Source organism: Microchirus variegatus (assembly GCF_963457635.1).
Source record: "Microchirus variegatus genome assembly, chromosome: 3".
NCBI classification, from domain to species: domain Eukaryota; kingdom Metazoa; phylum Chordata; class Actinopteri; order Pleuronectiformes; family Soleidae; genus Microchirus; species Microchirus variegatus.
Genome location: NC_139804.1, coordinates 17,365,649 through 17,388,043, shown reverse-complemented (window position 1 = coordinate 17,388,043; position 22,395 = coordinate 17,365,649). Strand labels below are relative to the sequence as shown.

At 40.5% G+C, this 22,395-nt stretch overlaps 2 protein-coding genes across 5 annotated transcripts in view; both read right to left on the bottom strand.

Annotated features, from left to right (window-relative positions):
* LOC310924423 (large neutral amino acids transporter small subunit 4-like) overlaps window positions 1-22,395 on the bottom strand; it is a 209,526-nt gene that overhangs the window by 68,522 nt on the left and 118,609 nt on the right. The window lies entirely within an intron of this gene.
* Window positions 1-22,395, bottom strand: part of LOC310924799 (unconventional myosin-Ic-like) — a gene marked incomplete at its 5' end in the record, with an annotated part of 77,375 nt that overhangs the window by 37,951 nt on the left and 17,029 nt on the right. Inside the window, one exon of one of the 3 annotated variants that reach the window (XM_083886637.1) lies at window positions 5,455-5,569. The exons of the other annotated variants lie outside the window; for them this stretch is intronic. Within the exon in view, the coding sequence (XP_083742763.1) occupies window positions 5,455-5,472 (18 nt within the window). Of the gene's footprint in view, window positions 1-5,454; window positions 5,570-22,395 lie in introns of those variants that run through there. 3 annotated transcript variants of the gene reach the window in all.

The following is a 22,395-nucleotide window of genomic DNA, read 5'->3' as shown; positions in this document are numbered from 1 at the left end:
ACAGCACAAGGCAAACAGTGCTGCAAATAGAACTGCGCAAAGACCTGCAATGCAAACACTAAGTTGCGATCTTTTATGTTATAATGGGAAGTGTAAAGACATTGTTTTTATAGCAAACTTAAAATGAACTTAAAAATCTAATGTGTGTGTAATCAAATTGTATTCAAAGAAGTGCACAATATGACGTGTATGACATGGTTTTCAACAACGGCTCATTTTGAATCTTACTTCCTGTCAGGCTTTTAGTCAGCAGGGCGTCCGGGCGTCCTGGGGACCTGTACTGAAAATAATAAGAAATTAGATGCCCTACTTTTAGGCAGGACACCCTAAAGACGCCCTATTTTTCCCCCGGTAACCACCGAAACGTTATGTTATGATGACGCACGGGTATAGACAGGCGCGTGCTGGTCGCGGCACCTATTAAATGTCTCTTTGCGTAAATGCGAAACTTGGCTGCATTGCAGCGCGGATTATGAACTCCCCTCGACAGAACTCTCTTCTCTCCCTCTCGCCCTTTGAGCAGTTAACTAAAGAGATCAGCTCATCTGATGCATCTGTTATTCCCTTTATTACAGCGCTAAAGCGTCTTCTAAAGAAAGAATGAGACCACGGCGTGAAAACAATAAAAAGTGCGCTCTTCAGAATCTGTCAACACATTTTCTAAGATCTACTTGTATCCGCTGTATTTCCTTGCGACTGTACTCGATCCTCGTCATAAAGATCATTATGTATGTGTCATATTATATGGATGTGTGGATAAAACTGCGCAGAGAAATCCATCCATCCATTCTGCGTTGGATGCGAATGATCCGCGTACAGCGGCGCACAATGCAGGAGAGTGAAGAGCAGAGTCAGCAGGTGCGCAGAAAAAAAAGGCCCTCACCAGATGACGGGCACCCTCTATAATTGCAATGCCTTGACTTTAGTGATGTCAGTACACACAGTACTAGCCAAAACAACAAAATTAGATAAAAAAACAAACGAAAATAAATAAATGTTACAAAATTGGCACCATAATTAATTTTGGTTTTTCTGTTTTTTTTCCATTTTGAGTTACTTGCCCTTACTTCATGAATCACCATAATGGTCCTTCAAAAAGCCTTAGAAATGCCCCATTTTTACATCAAATTTTCAAAAGCTTTTTTTTTTTTTATTCCTTTTTTTTGGGGGGGGGGGGGGGGGGGGTTAAAAGCCTGCTTCCTGTCCTTTTTTTGCACCAGTCCTTCACATGTGCATGTTTTTCATTTGTGTGGGCTTTGTCCCTGCATCATCTGTCAAATGAAATACTGAACAAGCCACCACATCTGAGAGACACAGCTAAAGGGGGGAGAAAGTGGAAGGATTTGATCATCCAGCCAGCCTGTGAACAATAGAAGCTCTCTACTTGACCTTTACATTGCTCCAGGTGCATTTGCACAGCTCAGATGTCACACTGTTTATGTAAACCTCAATTAACCTGCTTTCAGTGCACAGAGTGGGAGCACGATGGTGGTTAATGATGTTAATGATGACAGTATAAGGACTTTAGAGTCATCTAACCTGCATAACCAGACACCATAACCTTGACAGGTGTTTCCGCTTCAGTGGCTGTCTGGTTTTGGGTTTTGTTGCTTCATCATTGCTGTTGCATTTCAACTAGTGTGTGGGATCTGTAATTATAAGACAGTTGTAGTGTATTCGACGATTATCTTAAGATTACGTCCAATACTATATCTCTAATCTAAATCACACATTTCAGCTTGTGGGTACAGGAGCTGTCAGTCTACTGCTTGTGTCGCAAAGGTAAATCAAAACAAAGGATTTCAAACACCAAAGGCACACAACATTATGTTTGAACTTACTGATGGAGACTGCTCCGGATAAATAACTCCTATGTGCCGTGATGTAAAATTGCTGATTTTCTCTATGGAAAGGAGTGCGCAGTTTACAAAGTGAAACTGTCTTCTCTTACCAGTCAGATTATACAGATAAATTAGTGACTTTTTTAAGATATGAAGACATGATTATTATGATATTATTAGATATTTTGTAAGGTGAGCATAAGGTGTTTCTGTTTTTCCTTGCATCTTCACTGGCTGCCATGTTTGCAGTGAGAGAGAATGCCTGTGTCTCAGTCAGCACTGACTGTGCCATACAACCTCACTTCCACAAACCTGAACAATCCCTTTAAGAGCTACATTAATGCAAAGACACTGAATTATAACCAGTACAAAATCTCGACCTGATGGATGAATATTTTGCTAATGTAATGATTATATTCATCTTTGTTTGACACAGGCCTCATACAGGCCTGTTAGTTTCAAGGTTCAATATGCAAAGAGGAAAACAGAGAAATGTTGCAGCCAGAGGCTTGTCAGAGGAAACACTTTGTGATTTGTGAAACATCTATAATGATAACCAAATGAGCATGGCGTGCGGTCCTGATGAAAAAAACGAAAGCTTTGCTATTTGTTTTTCTGCATTTTTACTTGGATTAGCTGTCTGGCACTAATTTCTGCTCTTCTCTCATTCATTCATTCATTCTGCTCTGGCTGGTAGAAATCAGTTCTTTCTGAGACGTGTGTGTGTTGCCCTCATGAAGCCAAGTTTGACATCACAGGTTATAATGAACCTGATGAAGGAACCAGCAACACTGCAGAGTCTGAACCAATTAAATCTCTGTTACAGTCTAAAGCTGAGCTGCACGATGGACCTGACCTGCTCACTAGAGTAGCCACACGTGAAAAACTCTTGGATACAATTGAATACTGAAGATACAATACAGATGCAATGACCTGGATGACTGGGAATCTTCACTGGCATATTTCAATTTATATTTCATTCAACCCAATATAGAAGTTTTGATTATGATTGCCATTTAAGCAACTAGTTAGGCTTAGGGGACAGAAAGAAACCACTCTGCAGGGTGGTCAGACAGTTGGGATAAGCCAGCTGAGTCTCCTGCTCCTCCTCAGAGATGAGCCTGCATACCTGAGAACACGGGGACCAAAACAACCACAGCAGCATGGACTGGGGTTCAATGTTCTACTTCAGAGTGACCATGAAGCCCAGGCCAAGTAGTTACTACATTCCCATGCATTCCACTCAGCACTGGGTGTGTCACTCTATAGATTGCTCTCAGGGAACAGGAACGTCAATGTACATAATGTGGATTCAAAACCCCTTTGAGGCAAATAGTATTTGTGATGTTGGGCTATAGAGATAAAATTGACTTGACTTAACGCACTTTTATTCAGACTATTGCTTACTTTACTAAGCATGTTTCCATGCCCAGTTAAATCAAGCTATGAAGTACCGACAAAATAACTTTGAAGTATTACACAGTATTGCACAAATTTGGTCTCCTTGTCCAAAAATGCACCAGGCCGGATTTCACCATGTTTTTCTTTCTGTTGTCTTCTCTGTACTGGCCTTTTCTATTATTTCCTCATCAAAGCCTGGGGGCGAAAACTGTGGAACATGTGCAGAGCATCTACGCAAGTTTGGGTCCAGTTCAAAGTACACATGCATTTCAACTCCCAACCACAGTATCCGGGTCTGTCGGTCCACCTTTGAGAAATGTTGTTCAATTCCATACAGACTTGCATGTTTATGTGTATTTTAAAAGATCAGTTGTAGTCGGACTAACACAATAATTAGATTTAACGTCATGTAAACAGATTCAAAGTCTAAAGCAACTGTAGTTTTTCTCACAGTAAACTGTTGTATCCAAATGATACTGTTCTAACACCTCAACATACAAAATCTCACAGGAGTAGTCTCCAACTATGAAGCCTGGGATAGAACAATATTCGTTCAGGGGAAACTTGTGTTCCACAGTTTGAGAACCATGGGTTTAAAAGGATCTGATTGATGAAATAAAAAATACTGAATTGTACCATATTTATTAAAAGTAAGGATTGCAAACATTTTGCTTACAACCGGAAGACTAATATGTGTTATAGCGTTGTACCAGAGATGGCGCATCACCAGGAAAATAATAGAGAAGAAGAAGAAATTAGTGTCTTCTTCCATGAAGCCTATGAAGACCTATATGTAATGGAGTCATTTGAGTGCAGATTTCAAGTATTTCTACTGGTGAAACCCCCATTAAACAGGGATTAAAACAGGTTTTTTGACCAGTGGTAATAGGGTACAAGAGAGACTTTATCCTCACAGCTGAATGTTACCTTACTTTCACTCAGCCTTGTTGGTCAACAACATTGAAACTCAGTATTGAATTTACAATCCCTTACACGTTTACCTTTTACTTTTAACCTTCAAACCACATGCATTAACCATAAGACTCATGAGTATGCCAGCCAGTCTGAAATCATTCAGCAACTCTAACTTACCCGACCCCAACGATACTCCATGGCAAAAAATCTTGGAGGTTTTTCAAGCCATTAGGTTTTGTATTCCAGGTAGAATAAAGTGATTCACTGAGCCCTTCAGAAGCTGTCTCTCTTGTCACACTTCATCGTGTCTTAGTCCCACTGCAATCTAGAAAGTGAATGGAGTAGAAAAAGAGGGAGGCGAGCCCTACATAAGCTACCTAATGAAGTCAAGTCAGATGCCTCGCAGGCAGTAATGACAGCTGTGATAGGAATCTCTGAATGCATTGTACTATCCTGACGCGTCTGTCAGTCCTGCTTCTTCCACACACATGTCCCAACCCTCGAGTCGCACACAGACTCATAAAATTGACCAGATCCTTATGGTCACATGCATGTGCTAAAATGTGTAGTTCTCTACAGGTCTAGCTGAGGGAGTTTTGCTGAACAATGAGTACAGTGTTTGCTCTCGGTAAGAGTAAGTGCATAGATGACGAAAGAGGATATCTCATCACTATCAGTGATACTTCAGCACACACTTTACTATTAACATGCTAACTATTAGTCTTGGTGAATGCCAAAGAATGCTGCCCTGCCACACAACACCACCATGTGGCTGCCTCGCCCTGGGGCGGAGCAAACACACACATACACAAAACAGTGGGGACCCACCCTCTTACATATCAAAAAGATAGAAATACAAATAGATCTACCATCAGTGTGACAAATACAGAGTCAACGTGAAAAATGGATGCGGAAATTAAAAAAAGATGTTAGAAGGAATGCGATGGAGATAAAGAACAAACCTCCCTGCATTACCTGTGAGTTTTACCTGTGCCCTTGACATTCAAGAGTACACTGTCAAGGTTGATACAATACACCACTCAATTGCCACACAGCTTATTACTAATAACAGCTTCTAAAAAAGTATTATCTCCCGTCTAACAAACTCCATCCTACACTGCAGCATCCTGGCCAAAAGCAAACTCATCTCACATGTAAACCTCCACACCTTTCACACATTTCTTGAATGCAAACCCCCATGTGGAGACAACATTCTTGACTAACACTAAACCATAACAATACTATTCCAAAACTGGATTTTTCTTCAAGATACACATGCTGTTGCTGTGTGTCTTACCAAAGGTCTGTACTTCATGGTTCCTTCCCTACTCGAGTGGCTTAGACGGGGATCTTCGTGTTCCACTGCGCCGATAGTCCAGCTATAAGAATATGGCCTCCAGCCACGGCCACTATTTAGCCTAGAGTTTGTTTTTAGAAGCTCTCCCCTCTGTTCTAAGAGCCAGCTGCCATAGCTTCTCCTCTTACTGCTGCACACACTCACTTAATACACACCTCAGTCTCTCTCTCTCTCTCACTCCCACTCACTCACCAGTCATTCACCCACTTTTCTTCTCCCCCACCCTCCAGAGGAAACAGTCCCCATGTAGGGTGACATATAACCCACCCTCTTTCCTTCTCTCCCTCTCTCCCTGTACGTTTATGCTGTCAACCTCTCCTACATCCAATAGGCACTTAGTGCATGCTTAAAAAACACCTCTTTTCCTCTTGTCTTGCTCTCCCACAGCCCTAAAGTGGGAGATGGTATAAAAGAAGCTACGGCATCTCTAGTCCTAACTAGGGTTGGGTAACAAACCCTGTACTTTTACCGGTACCGGCCGAAAAGTGACAACAACAAAAGTGGCCTAGTATTGATTTGCACCTTCATATTGAGTGTGGTGATACTGAACTTGATGATTTAAAAACCAAAAGTCTTTAAACATGCAAACCAGTTTAATGACTTTTGGTTTTTAAACTTAGAACAGATGTGCAAATGTGTGTTCCGGAGAAACAGTTATAAAACGTCATGTATTTGTTTTGTGCAACAAATGATATAGTAGCAACACGGGTTGTGCATGAGTATTTGATGGTTTGATTATAAAAAGTAGATCAGTTACTGTACTGGTGAACTGTCCAGGGTGTACCCTGCCTATCGCTGAGATAGGCACAGCACCCCCGCGAACCTCTGGTGGAGCATAAAGCAATAGATAATGGATGGATGGATGGATCAGTTACTGTGACTATTTGTAATATATTATAAAGATACAAAACAAATGTTTTACCAATGATTGCATGATTTATAAAAACAAATCTTTCTCCTCCAGTGATGACCTAATTTGTGGTGCATCGATTATCACAGGGTGGCAGCAGCAAGTTTGACTCTGGTACCCCAAAGGCAGGGTGCTGAAAACAGTTGGGGCTGGTTGTTTTGGAACTATTCATAATGGAAATGCAAAGAAAATGCATGCTGTACCAAACCAAACTAAACCTATTTCACTAGGTGAGAACACGGCTTTATACATTTAAACACACATGTATACAATCATGCACGCCTGCATGCGCTAGGACCTGCCATCATTACTCCAATATCATTACAGAGAGTATAATTACTCCACACGCACGCACACACGCATGCACAACACACGCACGCACAACACACGCATAGGCCTCAGGAGGCTAATGCATCTGCTTGTTAAAATGAACAACAAGCTACATCTTACAGGCATCAGTCTTGTGTTTCTAGGAACAAAGAGGAAGGCAAGTTGGTTCTGGAGCAGCATAGCTTAGCAACATGGTTCCCTACCTGGAGTCCAAGGCCCCGTCAGGGGGGGACCAGAGATCACTGGGCTCTGAGGTTTTGAGGATATTCAAATTATTTGTTAAATGTAGAAAATCGCAGGACTCTCCCGAATTATCACCCGAATTAAAACCCATTTTTAGGTCCACCTTTAAATTTATGAAGCTAATTATTCCCAACACCTCTGAACTTATGTGACCATTACCGGTATCCAAAAAGAAAACAAGTGAATATCATGAGAGTTACCTTGGTTTTGATTTAATGACAGTTTTTTTATTCATATAGACAGGGGGTTTGGTTTGTCTTGGACTCAGGCAAGTGGGACTTCAAGGAAAAAAGGTTGGGAATATGTATATATACAGTATGTTTATATTGTCCCATGCCTATTGATGGCTATGAGGACATAAAGATGATTTTCAACAAATAATAAAAAGTAATTCATAAACAAATTATAGACCCTGGGTTTAACTGGTCAATAAAACCCAGCACTGTGCTGCAGCACCAACCACCAAGCAATAGCACATCATTAAAAGTCACATCATAAAAACATACAGCAGTAAACAGGTCAGAGACTCAGTCACAGAGAGCAGGTGGAACTTCCATCTGTTATCAAAGGCAGCAAGCACAATATAGGAGAATGCACCATGACAACTGAAGGCACATGCACACAGTCTGGTTTCCATAACTTCAGAGGACATTACATTGACTTACATTCATTTCCTGGAGACATTCTCAAACCTATACCATAACTACAACTGGCCTAATTCCTACCCTTAACGTTGGCCTGCCCTTATCCTAAACAGACAGCATGTCCTCGCCTTAAAATATAATAATTTATAATAGTTTTTTTGTCATAATGCATGTGTGTGTGTGTGTGCAAACAGATTTAGGTGCCCACAACATGAGTAATACCTGAAACACACACACACACACACTCTTTCTCTACCACAGTGCCCTCTTCTGGTTACCTCGAACAAACCGATACTCAAGTTGCAGCTATTAATTTTTGCTGAGGCAGAATCAAAATGTCTGAAAATAACTACAGCGTCTTGTGTGCTCACTGTACCAGACTCAGCAATGCAGAGGCTTTGAACACTTCTTTGATGCCCCCTCTCTCATCTCATCTCTCCCTCTTCATTGCCAGTATAATCAGAGCCCCTGCTGCTGGAATCTGAGTAATGTTTTCCAGACTCTCTCTCTCTCTTTCTCTCTCTCTCTCTCTTTCTCCACAGTGTGCGAATACATACTTGTCAGACAGCAGGAAACAGACAAAGATACAGGAGTCAGATAGGGGCTTGCAGTCGTTTAACACCTTACATATCACCTCTTTATTCACATGTGCAAAGTCACTGGCTGAATTGAGCAGACAAAGGGGGTATGTGTGTCCGTGTGTGTGTCTATGTGTGCCTGCAGGTTCATGCTGAGGCAGCATATTTGTGCCGAGTTGGAGGAAGGAGGGGCTGCATCTGACTAACAGTATCTCCCTCAGCTGTCAAGACTTTAACCCTTTCTTATCCACTTTATAAAACAAACCTGCCACATCCCATTATGTTCAATGTCTGCTCCTGAGTGACAGAGCATAGAGCATACGTGACACGGTAAAATATTATTACCCTGATACTGACTGCACACACTAAGTGACAGCATACAATCCAATCACAGGGCATATTCAATCTGTCTTTCACATCACAGAGGCAATAAATAATGTGATTTTAAAGCACTATTATGGACACAAAGGAAACAATACAAACATTGTTTTATATCCGTCATTTAGTCAGAAGGTTAAATAAATGTCAAAGCTGAAGTGCAAAACTTAAGTCAATTTTTTCTTTTAATTTATTGTTTCATGTAACGATGTAACATTATTTGAATGCTGCAACATGCATTTGAAAACAAGCTATGTCAAGCAATACTATCAGGTGTAAAAAAAGAAATTGTTGGCACACTACTGCTCCCAAAAAATACAAGAAATATTATAATTGACCATCACCACTTTAGGCAATACAATCGGACCAACTGGGGGAGCGTTAGTGTGTACAGCAGCAGAGCAGGGGCGTACGGGCAAGGAACAAGAAGCTTTTGTCCCATCAAACTGCTGAACAATCTATTTTTTGATCAGAATTCACTTTGTTTTTTTTGTTTTTGTTTTTTTTACTTTTGAAACTTTTTGTGGATACTTATTTTGTGTTTTTATCATTCTTTTGGGGGAAACCCGTGTTTCTATGTGTATACCTTGAAAACTAAAGCTGTAGTGTAACAGCAGTCTTTGCCCAATCACAGAGTAGTTCAGAGAGAGAGAGAGAGGGAGAGAGGGCAGTCCTATCGGCTGTTCAACTACACCTATTATGTATACAGGTCACTTCAGGTGACACTAATCCTTAGTTGAAACTCAATCATCAACTATTTTTCCCAGCAATCTCACCTACTGCAGCTTTAATTACCTGCAGCATTACCAATAATAACCAAATTCCATGTGTGGTTGATGTTTAAAAGAAGCCAAAACATGTATAATAACCTCAATAGACCATTGTCCTTCACACACACACACACACACACACACACACACACACACACACACACACACACACACACACACACACACACACACACACACACACACACACACACACACACACACACACACACACACACACACACACACACACACACACACACACACACACACACACTTTGGGGGTGAACACCAAACTAAACATGTTTGTTTTCACTGAGGGAAATGGGGGGGGGGGACTAAAATCCCACTGACCAATTTCGGAAAATGCATGTGACCTTCACTCCGTGGGAAATCAGAACTTTACTTTCGCCTCTCGGCCTCTCTCTCTCTCAGCTACTCTCCCTTTAAATCCCCCCACTCCCTCCTCTCTCACTTCCTCTCCAGAAAAGTTTGTTCAGAATGATATATATAGCAATTTTCCACTCTCCAATGCATTACCCATGTAGTCCCGAAATAAAGCTTGGGAATGTGTCATCATGCAACATGATACCACTCTAATCACCGATATTTATTAGGAGCTTATTCCACACTGCACTGAAAACTCATCAGCATTACTGCCCTTCACTCAGCATAGGAGAAGACCATGTTATGTGGTAATGTCATATGGTTGGGTAACATTTCCTTCCTTGCATAACTCCACATCCATCTTGTCTTTATTTTATTCATTCATCCCATTGTCTTAAAATACAAAGTAAAGTGCAACTACATGTGACGTCTGTGCAACATCTGCTCCATGAAAACAAAGGACAACTGTTACCACACATGGTGTGTGTCGCCCTCTGGGTAACAGCAGGCCGCAATACAGTGTGTATGCTACTACTTGTGTGTCTCTTTGTCACAGCATCAGCATGAAAGCGCTGAAATTAAAAGTGCATTATGTAATAAATCTAAAGCAACTGGCTGTAAAATCCTCCTAATATGTCACAGAGACTCAGGAATAATGTTCATATAACATACTGAACTCACCAACAACAACAGTGCAGCCAAAATATTTGCATAAAAAAATATATTTTGCAGACTAGAAATCATGTTTTGGCGTGTGGCGCCACTTACCGCCATCTACCAATCATCAGCTGCTGAGCAACCACAGGTTGTCAGTTACGCCTGAGCTACAATGGCGGAGAAAACGAAACCTAAAAGACCTCGGTATTTTGAATTTGAGTGTAGTAACCGTTTTTGGCCACATTCTTACATATGGCGCCTTTAAATATGTCAAACTCTCATAGTAGTGCCGTGACTCATTTGCTCTAGACGTTGCTTGATGTAGTTGGGTCATATGACTATTGCCTATGCCTAAAAACAGAGGATTTCCCCTTTTGAACATGTGCCACATAGAACTGGAGCATGGAAACCAAAATGCTAAACATGCTGCATAGAATATAATCATTCTTCATTTAAAGCTGCAGTCGGCAAGACTCCTAGAATAAATAGCTGAGTTTTATCCACTGGGTTAATAAAATACTCGTATTTGGGATCACGGCTCTTTGTTCTGACCTCCTCTCATTAGATTAGCACTTTCTATTTGAAATCCCGATTCAACCTCAAAAATCCTCTCAAGTTCAGAATACGCAGCCTAGAAATGCCTCAGACCATCTGATGTAATTAATGTGTGGTCCAGCAGAGGGTGCTCTGAGCACAGCTAAGCCTTAGATCTATTTTGAATGCCCTCTTGGCCCATTATAGACAGTAATGTTATGATGATGGAATCTGAATATCTTCAATGGAATATGTCACTTAACATTTATTTGTGGGGAAAAAACAATGCTTTATTGAGCCCAGACAGACACTAGTTTCATGTGCAGTAGATGACCTAAGGCTATTTGTCCATCTCTGAAACTCACTTGCCATTGTTGACCTATTTTGTTGCATTTCTTGTCTGACTTTTAGACTATTATCAATTTTTTAGGTTTCTTTACCAGAGCTGGAGTAGCTATTATTCTGCTGCAGTGGAGCAGCCAACTCTCTCTGAACTGCTCTGTGATTGATCAAAGCCTCCTGTGACAATATATATTTAGATTTAGTTATGAGGCTTTAAACAGAAACCAGAGGAGGTGTGGAAGTGTCATTCTCTCTCAGATCGCTGTAATCTCATTATTCTGAAAGCTTATTGTTGATGAAATATCATGCATACTCTCATTTTAAAAATTAGTGAAAGGTTTAAATGAATGGCTTAACGTAGGTATAGCATCACTTAAGTACACACGATGAGTGTTGAACTGTTGTGTCATACTAATATACAATCACAAACAAGGTCTCATTTCTAACCTAATGGTTTCATCAGACGGTTAAACCCCAAGTGCTGAAGATATTGACATAAGCTACATTATGAATTCAGTCATACACAATGAAATTACCTCTTTTTGCAAAACAGCACTATGAACAAAAACCATCCTCAGCATCAGCACAAAGTGCTTGGGTGTCAATGAATGTTTGTTTATAAAAGTGTGCACAGCTGGAACTCACACAAATCTGATGTTGGATTAAACCACTCCTGTGCAATATTATCACATTTCCAACATACATCTGGTCCATATGATGATCTCAACCCATCTATAATTACAACATACTGAGCAATCACCTAAAATGTCATTGGATACTTCATTCCCAATGAGCAGAATTACGTTATTGGTCATGTTAGCTGTTTTATGATGAGTGACTATCCAGGGATCTACCCAGAACTACCTCTTTTGCCAGAAAATTGCTGGAGGCCTAAATGAAAGAATATGAAATGGATATTCAATGATGCAAGCATTAAAGAGATAGAGAGCAGTGTCTAGAAATGGGGGGTATCAAAAGAGAGAAAGCACAGCAGAATGTGAATGAAGCATTAAAGGGATAGTTTGTATGTTTTTAAGTGTGGTTTCTCAGCCCCTGCAAGAGACAGCTGAAGACATACACTCTAATTCTTACTGAAAAAATGGTTTCCAGCAGGAACAAAAGGGAAAAAAAAACATATTTTAAACACTTAACCAAAGGCTCACTCAATAAAATCTATGCTTCCATAAGTAACCTGATCACTCTCCACACGAGAGTCCATACTGAAAATTTGAGGCACACTGCAGTTAATAACCCACTAGTGTTTCCATCAGTTAAAGTGTGTTAATTTGTGTTTCAGGGGCTTGAAATCCTTCATTTCAATTTACCTGAGTGACACAAACTCAGCAGTTTTCTTACCCAGTGAGCAAAAAACACAGATTTTCTCTGTGGACTCAGTGAGTAAACTTCAGTTTCCAGTTGGAGGGCTGTATTATGTTGAGATAAAGCAATAAACATATTCTCAAACTTATTCTTAAGATTTCATAGGCAGCCATATTTTTCACTGAACACAATGATCTGTGTCTCAAGTCAAGTTGGTTCCTGGCATAAGGGGGGCGTGTACAGCAAAGTCAACACTCAATATGTACCCAGTACCTCATAGAGCCATGAACATCACTTTAAGATGAGGAAATAAGAAATGAATAATCTCTAAGGCAAAGCACTTCACACAGAGTTCAAGAGTACAATATTTCAACTCTGCAAGTTCCTCCCTGTTTCTGTGCATTGTTGCCTTCCAGCAGGCCAGCAACACATGTTTCTTCAACCAGAACAAAGCCACTCTTATAAATCTGTAGCAATACAAGTCATTTTAAATAGCTTTAACAGTAAATATTATGTGAACCTTTGGCCTTTCTTGGGGCTGGAGTGCAGCTGTCAATCTAAGGTGTAAGATAAAAGCCAGAAGGCAATCAAACCTTAACCCTCTGGCTACAACAATCAGAATATAAATCTCCCCTCACCCCCCCAAAAAAGTGCTCAATTGAACCATCGAATGCCTGTGTTAAGCCACAGTAAATCCGCACACGTCTCCTTCAACTTAAACAGAACCTGACATGAGCCAGACTGTCTGTCATCCCCTCACTATCTCATTCTCTCACCTTTCACCCCACACACACACTTTTTTCAGTTTTCTCCCTCTTTCTACCTTTGTTTTTCATTCTTGTCTCAAAATTTGCACCTGCTGAATAATGTTTATATACATATATATGTATTATTTCTTTAATCTTTCTATATGGGGGGGGGGGGGGGGGCAAATCCCAAACTGGCAAATGAGGCAGGAGACCAAAGACGGGGCGAGACCAAAAAAAAAAAAATGGGAAAAAGTAAAATGGCAGAGCAGGGCGGCTGTGATGTCAGAGCTAAAGAATGTGAGCCATGTGGGCGGTGAACAAGCTGAGAAACAGAGCCGAGAGAGAGAGAGAGAGAGAGAGAGAGAGAGAGAGAGAGAGAGAGAGAGAGAGAGAGAGAGAGAGAGAGAGAGAGAGAGAGAGAGAGAGAAATGTGATAAAAGGGAAGTATCAAAAAGAGGATGAACGGCAGGAAGCTGGTGACAGATGGTGAAAGTGTCAGAGTGAGTGAAGAGATATTAACAGATTAAATAAGGCTCAATGTGTGTGTGTGTGTGTGTGTGTGTGTGTGTCTCAGTCAGATTATGGTGGCACAGTACTACAATATATTGACACAAGGGGATTCCCAGGGGACAAATATACTCACTCAAACTCTTCCTGTTTCTCTCAACCTATTTAGTCTCTTCTCACTGCTCTATGTGTGTGTGTGTGTTCTTGTCTTTGTTACATCTTTACTCTTTACTTTAGGACCTTTCATGGCATAAACAATGACCTTGTCAGGACCAGTTGTCCTTATGGTGACCAAAACCTGGTCCTAGTGAGACAAAGCCTCATTTTAGAGGAACTGAGGACAGGTTTGGCATTACCTAGTTATGGTTAGGTTCGAGGACAATGCTTCAGTTAGGCTGTCCAAATGAATGGAAGTTGTGAACCTGTGTGTATGTGAATGTGTGGGATGTTTCCACTGTGAACATCAAGAGACAAAAGTATAAAGCAGCAGGTTTTGAGATAAAGTTTTTAAGGGAAACTGAATTGTAGTTGGTTTTTTTTTGAAGTTCACACACTCCTACACACCAAATATGGAGGCACTCCCTCTCTTTCACACACACATACACATGTCTGCGCACACCCACTTTTCCACTGTGGCTACACTTTGGTTATGCAGGCATTTCCTAAAGAGTCTGGTGTCTTCCATAAAGACTAAATCCTCAGCTGAACTGAGAAAGCGGTTGAAGCAGAGCAGTTTGGACTTGGCTGCATGTTCATTCAAAACATTACTGAAAGGCTGCAACTGAAGGGTTCCTCTACAACACTGTCACGCTCAGTGCATCTCACTGTGACAGTGAATTAACTGGTGTCGGTGCACAGTGAAGTCAGGCTATGGCTGCAGATTGACTACTCTCAGTATAGAAGAACTAAGGGGAATTGATTTATAGAATTGAAGTGTGTCTGACTCCACTACACTAGGTGGCGATATGCCTCTTTAAGCTTGATAACGCTAAGCATTTTGTCATAGACCAAAACAAGTTAAGATGCTGAGCAAGAGTCTTTCTATAATCCATCAACTGGGATATAAATAACTGGATTTCTGCATATGTTTCTCATTGTTGTTTTCTTCTGTGTAGCAGATTCTACTATTATTTCTGGTTCAAAGATCCCTGGGGGCAGGGAACTGTAGAACATGAGCAGAGCATCTAGACCAGTTTTAGGTCCAGTTGAACATCTTAGGGCGCTTTCACACCTATAGTTTGATTGCTTTAGTCCGCACCAGTCAGAAAAATGTTACCAAGTAGCAAACAGACGTGGGTACGATTTTCTTTCACATATGCTTAGTTCAATCAAAACAAAGCAAAATAGACCGTGAAGACGATCGGCACAGGAAACAGACCCCGATTTCCACCGGGCGCATCACTGCCACGGGACATAAGCACTGCGGTCACTTGAGCTGATCGCTGGCTTGCTGAATACAGCTGGCTCGCAGGGCAGTGTTCATAGCAGCGCTGCACTGCCGCACGCGCCCGGTGGAAATTCAGGGTAATCCCGTATCTCTTCTCAACACGTTTGGTCCCCTTGGTTCAAATCCTAAATCTTCACATATACATTTTTCTGTGATCAGATTCATCCAGCCAGCCCTCCCTCTTCTCTTTCCCTTGGGGAGGAATTCCACTCAACAGTGAGCCATCATAACATCCATGATGTCTTTTAGCGGTCCTCACGGGCACAACCACAGACTCCACCCACCAACTCCTGATAAACATGTCCTCCTGTCATGAAATTGTAATACCATGATGCTGTGAAATCTTTATCCAAGCCAAGAATGATTAAGAGCTATTTGCTTTTTTGTGAATGAAACCTGAAAAATAATCGATAGGGGAAACACCTAGCCTAGCCTAGCCATCGATTGAAAGGTATTGGAATAGGATCAGAACTGAAAAATGTGGATCTCTACATCATATAGGCATAGGAGAGCGAGTTTGTAGTTTGTCATATCTTTTTTCTAATCACAACCGAAAAGCAAAATCTGGACCCAATCAGGCATAGAGAGTTAAAGACAGGAAATGTCTTTTTGTCTTCATGTGTTCATGGCTGGTCCTCACAAACAGACACACACATACTCCACTCTCCCACAGTGTTCATGTCTCTCCAGTCAACAGGGCAGGTGGTGACATGTTGATGGAAGGAACTCAAAACATTGGGAACATTCTGCCTCAACAACCCACATTCCCACCTCTGTCTACCGACAGCCTATATTCTTTTCTTCTGCTGTTCTCGTTTCTCACTTATCTCCCTGGATATGTTTACATTTACCTACAATTTTCCTCCTATCCATTTTCAACCTTTTCTCACATTTTCTTCCTCTGTCTCCCCCACTTTTATCTTCTCCACCCTTATGAACAGAGTCCATTGCTCTTAATTTATCTGTGGCAGGCCTTATATGGAGAAGAGAGTTGGGGCTAGGTTAAATCACTGGTGGCCTGTCTGCAGTAAAGCCCAACCCATGATAATTGATTAAGCTGTCAGCCTCTTGAATGTTGTTATGTTCTGGTTTCTTTGCAGCGCTATGACAATTCAGTGAATGTCTTTCATTGTTTGGTTTGAACATTTGGGGAAATCATCTGTTTACAGTTGAAATCATGAAATATATATTGTACTACAAATGTACAAAAATGTAATGTAGCTTTAGATTTGAGGCTCATGTTGTGCACTGAGCTGTCATGACTGTCGTGCAGACATCAACACGCAGAGAATAATTGGAAGTATTTCATCACTCAGAACTGAGTGACTGTGAACACCACTTATCCAGTCCACACTTATTGTACAGCATTATAACAGCTTCAATTGCTAAACTTCCAAACAGTGAATTTCCTGTTTACACCAAGCACTTCCTCTTTGTTGATTAGACATTAGCAACAGTTGAGCCGCAGGAAAAGAAACAAAACTTTTGCTCCTCCTTTCCATATTTTGGAGTCATGCTTTTTTTTTTTTTACTTTAATCTTTGACTCTTGGTGTGCTCACACATGCACTTTACATACAGCTGAATCATGTACGTATTCGGTTGTGATCATAGAGTGGCTGATGGATGATATGCAGTACCTGACATTGGTGGGAATTAACATGTGAACTGCTTGAACCCTGAGAGGAACCTCTGGAGAAAGTAACACAACACAGACCCTCTCCCAACACAACACACATGCACACAAACACACACTTAATTACAACAGCTCTGGAATCTTCTCTTGAGATTTATTAGCAAGGGTTGGGCTGTCAAGATATACAACACCGCTCTGAAGGGACAAACACACACACACACTACACAGTGAGTGCTGCACTAAGATGAGTTTCATTGGCTTTGCTCCTTTGCAAACAATAGTTCTACTTCGAATGTTTCATCATCTCTTGCAAACTTTCACAGACAAAAGCACAGCGCTTTTAAGACCCTGCAGCACACAGAAACATAGTTAGTGCTGGCTGTGCTGTGTGCACCACCTGTGTTGCTGCTGCCTCATTTGGTAAGTTTGTGTCACTTAGGTAAATCCAAACAAAGGCCACAAATGCTGAAATCACAAAATAACACATTTAGACTTACTGATACTGAAACACCTGTGTACCGTGATGTAAAATTGTTTATTTTGTCTAACGAGTTTGGTGTGAGAAGTGACACAAACTTCAATTTCCAGTTAGAAAAGGCTGTCCAATGGTGAGATAATGTGGAAACCATATCATGAAGATATCATAGACTTAATTTGGCATACATTTCATGAGTTGAGCCTTTGACTAAAGGCTAAAACCTCAACTAAACGTCAGTTTCCAGTGTATCCAACAGTGAGATAAACAATTAACAAATCTCCTGTGTTGTCACTGGCAGACAGGTTTTCACTGAGAGAGTGTCTTTTTCTCAAGCTGCTTCTCTTGCAGGGGGCTAGGGCACACTTATCACAGACTATGTGTCTGTACCCCATGTACCCCACAACCACATTTCAGAAAACCAAAACTATCCCTTAAAGGTCACCCAGCCCAAAACTAGATATCCTTAATACACACACACACACACACAAACCACCCTTCTAGCAATCCCCATGACGTTGAGGCCTGTACATACCGCCATGTCATCAGCTAATTACCTGGTATTAAGTGTGTTAAGTGTTAATAACTATTTACGAATACATGCTATGATATTGTTTCCATTTTTTATTGACTGTAAACTTAAACACAGTCGTCTGACAGTGTGTCCTCTGTGTCACACCCACAACTATATAATCCCACTGGGAATAGATATAAATGAACAGCTGGTCCAGCTAAAGATTCCTTGACATGCGTGTACGCGCACACACACGCACGCACACATACGCACCACTCGCACACACTGACAGGATCATTTAGGGATTTAAATAGTAAACTTTGATTATGTGTGCTTGTAAAGGATGTATATGCTGCTTACAGCTGTGTTGAGAACAAAAATACTTTAATTAAGTCACAACAAAGACTGGGAGTTTGACACGTAACATTCACCATGTACATGTATAATGTATAAGTCCAGCAGTCTCCTTTGGGGCGCTGTATTTAAAGCGCCCATAGACCGGAAGTACCAATTAACGCTGTTTTTTGGTGTGTATCTGCGCCATTACATCGTTTATGAAGCCCTAAAGTTTCGAAACAAACAGTTCAGCCAGTGCAGAAAATGCTGTGTTTTATTGTAATCTTGGCCCCTGCAAGCGGTTTGAAAAAGCCTGGTATCGTTACCTAAGAATCCCGTCTCCTGAACAGAGTTGTGACGAAGCCATTTTTAAACACTGTTAAAACAATGTATAGATAATGAGTAGCAGTGCATCCACCGTTCCAGCATGATCAGCATGTTTGCAGCAACTAGGAGGTTTTTGACCATAAAAACAAGTTAATGTATGTAATTAGTAGGGCTGTAACGATATGCGTATCGAAATTGAAATCGCGATACTCAGAGCCACGAACCTGTCTCGTGGCTGAGAAAACAGAATCGCGAAACGCCCTTTATAACTCCCAGTTATTTTTACAGTCAGCCACATGATATGAGCTGTTAGTGCTACCAAACTTATTTTTATTAGGGGTGTCAAATTATCGTGTTAATTGTGATTAATTAATTATAGTCATCATTAACGCGTTATGTTTTTTAATCGCGTTAATCTCTTCTTTACTGATGTCCTCAGTATCGGGGGCACTGTCAGACTCAGCGACAAAAGCGTCTTAAAACCATATCTAACTCTAACAAACACAGACATGCTGCATAATCGCAGAAAGGTCAGAAACTCAACTAAAAGCTCATATAAACCATTCTTATGTTCACCAAACACCGATGGATCAAACCCGCAGAAGCGTAAAAACTTGTTACAGCGTGCACATGTTTAAAAGCGGCACCGGAGCGTCAGCGTGATTATGTAAACAGCGGAGAATTCACAGATTCTAACGGTACCATTTTTATCACTCTACGAAAAAGATTCATGGATCCAGCCCCAAAATAAGAGCAAAACAACAATTGACTTTCAAGAAATACAAGCGGAAATGTTGTCTTACCTTTGCTGTTTATCAAAACAAGTTATTTCCACCGGAACAAAATTGCTTCTCATGAAGAACTACACTTCCCAGCATGCTTTGGGGACAAATCCCAGTCTGATTGATCATTTACTTTATATTTTTCAACAGTATTATTTTGTTACAGTAAAGAGAGAAATCTTTGGTTATTTATTTATGTTCAAATCTGTTCACAGTGTTCCAAAATATTTGTTATTAAATGGTACATTAGGTTCTTATATACTTCTTAAGTAAATGTTGTTTAAATAAAATGTTTTTTAAATTTAAAAAAAATTGTGGAATGTATCGAATCGTGGGTCAAAAATCGTGATACAAATCGAATCGTGAGGTTGTGTATCTTTACAGCCCTAGTTATTAGTAAATGCTCAAGTAAGAATGCCAACATATTCACAAGAGGTTGGTACAGTACAATGGTCGAGCATGTTTGTTTACACATGTAAAACTGGAAACAACCATATAAACAAAAGCAAATAATACTTTTCTTTAAAGCAGTGCACCACAAGACAGTAAAATCCAAACCTTTGATATTTCGTTTATGACACAACCTCCTTAACTGTGTCAAATCTTTTTTTTTTTGACCTGAAGATAAGACTTTCGTAACCTGCTGAAGCCTCATAATGTTAGGCTTTTACTGCCATAACAGGACCTGCAGCCATGGTGAAGATGAGTAAACTGGTGAATATTAACCTGACCTGAGACAGAAGAGCAATGAAAATCATGAAACATAGGAACATGTATTACTTAATTATTAAGAGTGAGAGTGGTCTGATGAGGATTGCATCTGGCACCATGACAGTCTGTCCTTTCACCCTTAACTATCTGTGTCAACTATAATATGTGCCGGAAAATGAATCAGAGTAAATGAAGGATGAGTGAATGAATATTGTTTAGGAATCAGCATTCGACATTAACTTCAGTGAAGTACCCACTCCATGTTCTAATCTCATTTATCAGCTGTGTTTGCATTCCTTCCAGCTCTGGAGGTGCCTTTCTTTCTTTCTTTCTTTGCTTTCTTTGTGTCAGTATCTGCAATGTTTTCACACCTCATTTGTTTCTTTTATTCTGCACAACATCAAACCAAACAAAAGTTATTTGTGCACTTGTTTTTGCCATGTCTCCCACTCATACATTTCATTTCACTCAACTCTAACCTCTAAATCCCTCCAGTCTGGGTCCAAGGCCACGCCTGCCTGTCCTGTGCTGGCATTATCAAAGCTCCATGGAAAGACTTGGTTAAAGTTTAACAAAAGTTTGTGGGAGTGAGAGAGGAAGCCTTCATAGTCTTAAACTGTACATGGCTGCATCAATACAGCGCTGATCTTTAACAGGCGATCTAAAACTTCACATTCTCCCAACATTTCTATATATAATACGTCTCTATCCACCATCGGTCATATATAAATATATAAATAGATGACAGTATGGCACATGTGAGTGACTGACAGCTGGCATCATCCAATTTGCCAATGGTTGTCCAATTGTAAAAAAAAAAAAGTCAACACGGCATCAGCCAAATCTCAAGGAATCAAAATAGTTTCAGATTCCTATGGGTGATGTCGGAACCAGTTGCCAATTGAGCTGTGCAAGCTTTTGCCCCTGTTATTTTTTTTCTATTGGAATTACTATGAATTACTGGGAGCAAAATGCAATCAGCTATCAGTTATCTTAAGTAATTTGGTTTATTTTGTAATCGCAAGGGAGTGATGCTTTTCTGTCGCCCAATCAGCTGACTATTGTGGGTCTAGCGTGTCGATTATTTTGGTACTATTCCTAATGGAAATGCAAAAAAACATATATATGTATCGTTTCCAAACCGACTTGGTAGAAACACGGCGTAGGTGCTTTCAATACAAAAGTGGAATGTCATCTAAATGTATTATTGATGCTTATATTTTTGTTCCTGTGACAGAGCAGCATCACCTGTATCTTCACTGACTGTGCAGGGGTTGTTTTCATTTTTATTCTGTCAAATGTTCTGCTTGAGTAAAAGCGCAGTTCATATGTTCCAGAGTCCTGCATCATCAGTGCAGCAGAAACACACACGTATTGCCACACACTGTGCACACTCTTGTTTCAGCAAACACTGAGATTTGCCTTTGGTGTGGTATCACAACAACCAGAGAGGGTAGGCGTGGTGAGGGAGAACGGGCGATCAAACACAGACTAGGAGCAAAGCATTTCACGAATAGTGACATTTTTGTCTGATAACTGATGTTTAAATCATAACAGGTTTCATTTTTGTTAAGGCAGGGACAAAGACATTCATCACACTTTCTTGACTTATCATAAATTATGTTAGGAAGTTCTACAGAGATTTTGTTGCACACAACTGGAGCAAAAGAAGAGAGGTATCTAACCCTCTAACCAACTACATTCTCCATGTGTGGGAGGCAGGACTGAATATACTGTGTATATTCAAATAAACATCACTATTATTGGACATGGATTATTTTTATAAGTAGCATGAGACCAAATTCTTGCAGAACATAAATCAAATTTTAGGAAACACTGGGGAGGAGTGGTGCTCTAACATCCCAGTGAAATTTCCAAAAGTGTTACAAGAGGATTAAAATTGAGATGTTCAACAGAATCTCTATCAAAGTGACCCAAAGCACACACGCACATACACCCACAATGACCTGGTAGTATACACAGGAGATGTAGGTGAAACAGGATTACAAGCTATCTTGGTAATCTGTTTAATCTGAGTCAAGGTGCGCATCTGAGGGCGTGTGCGAGACAGCGTAGAGCGGAAGAAGATTAGGAAGTGAGCTAGTCAGCAGCACTGCCACAGGTTAATATGACTGAGAACATCCATGCTAGTCTCAAATGACACCAGCTGCATCCTCTCAGACTTGGATGTGCACAAAAAACATTTTTCTTAGTGTCAGCGCCTCAGATACAGCAGATTATTGCACCACGATGCTTCAATTATCCTGCGTGTTTGAGTTCCGCTACTCCAATGACTAAACACATACTGT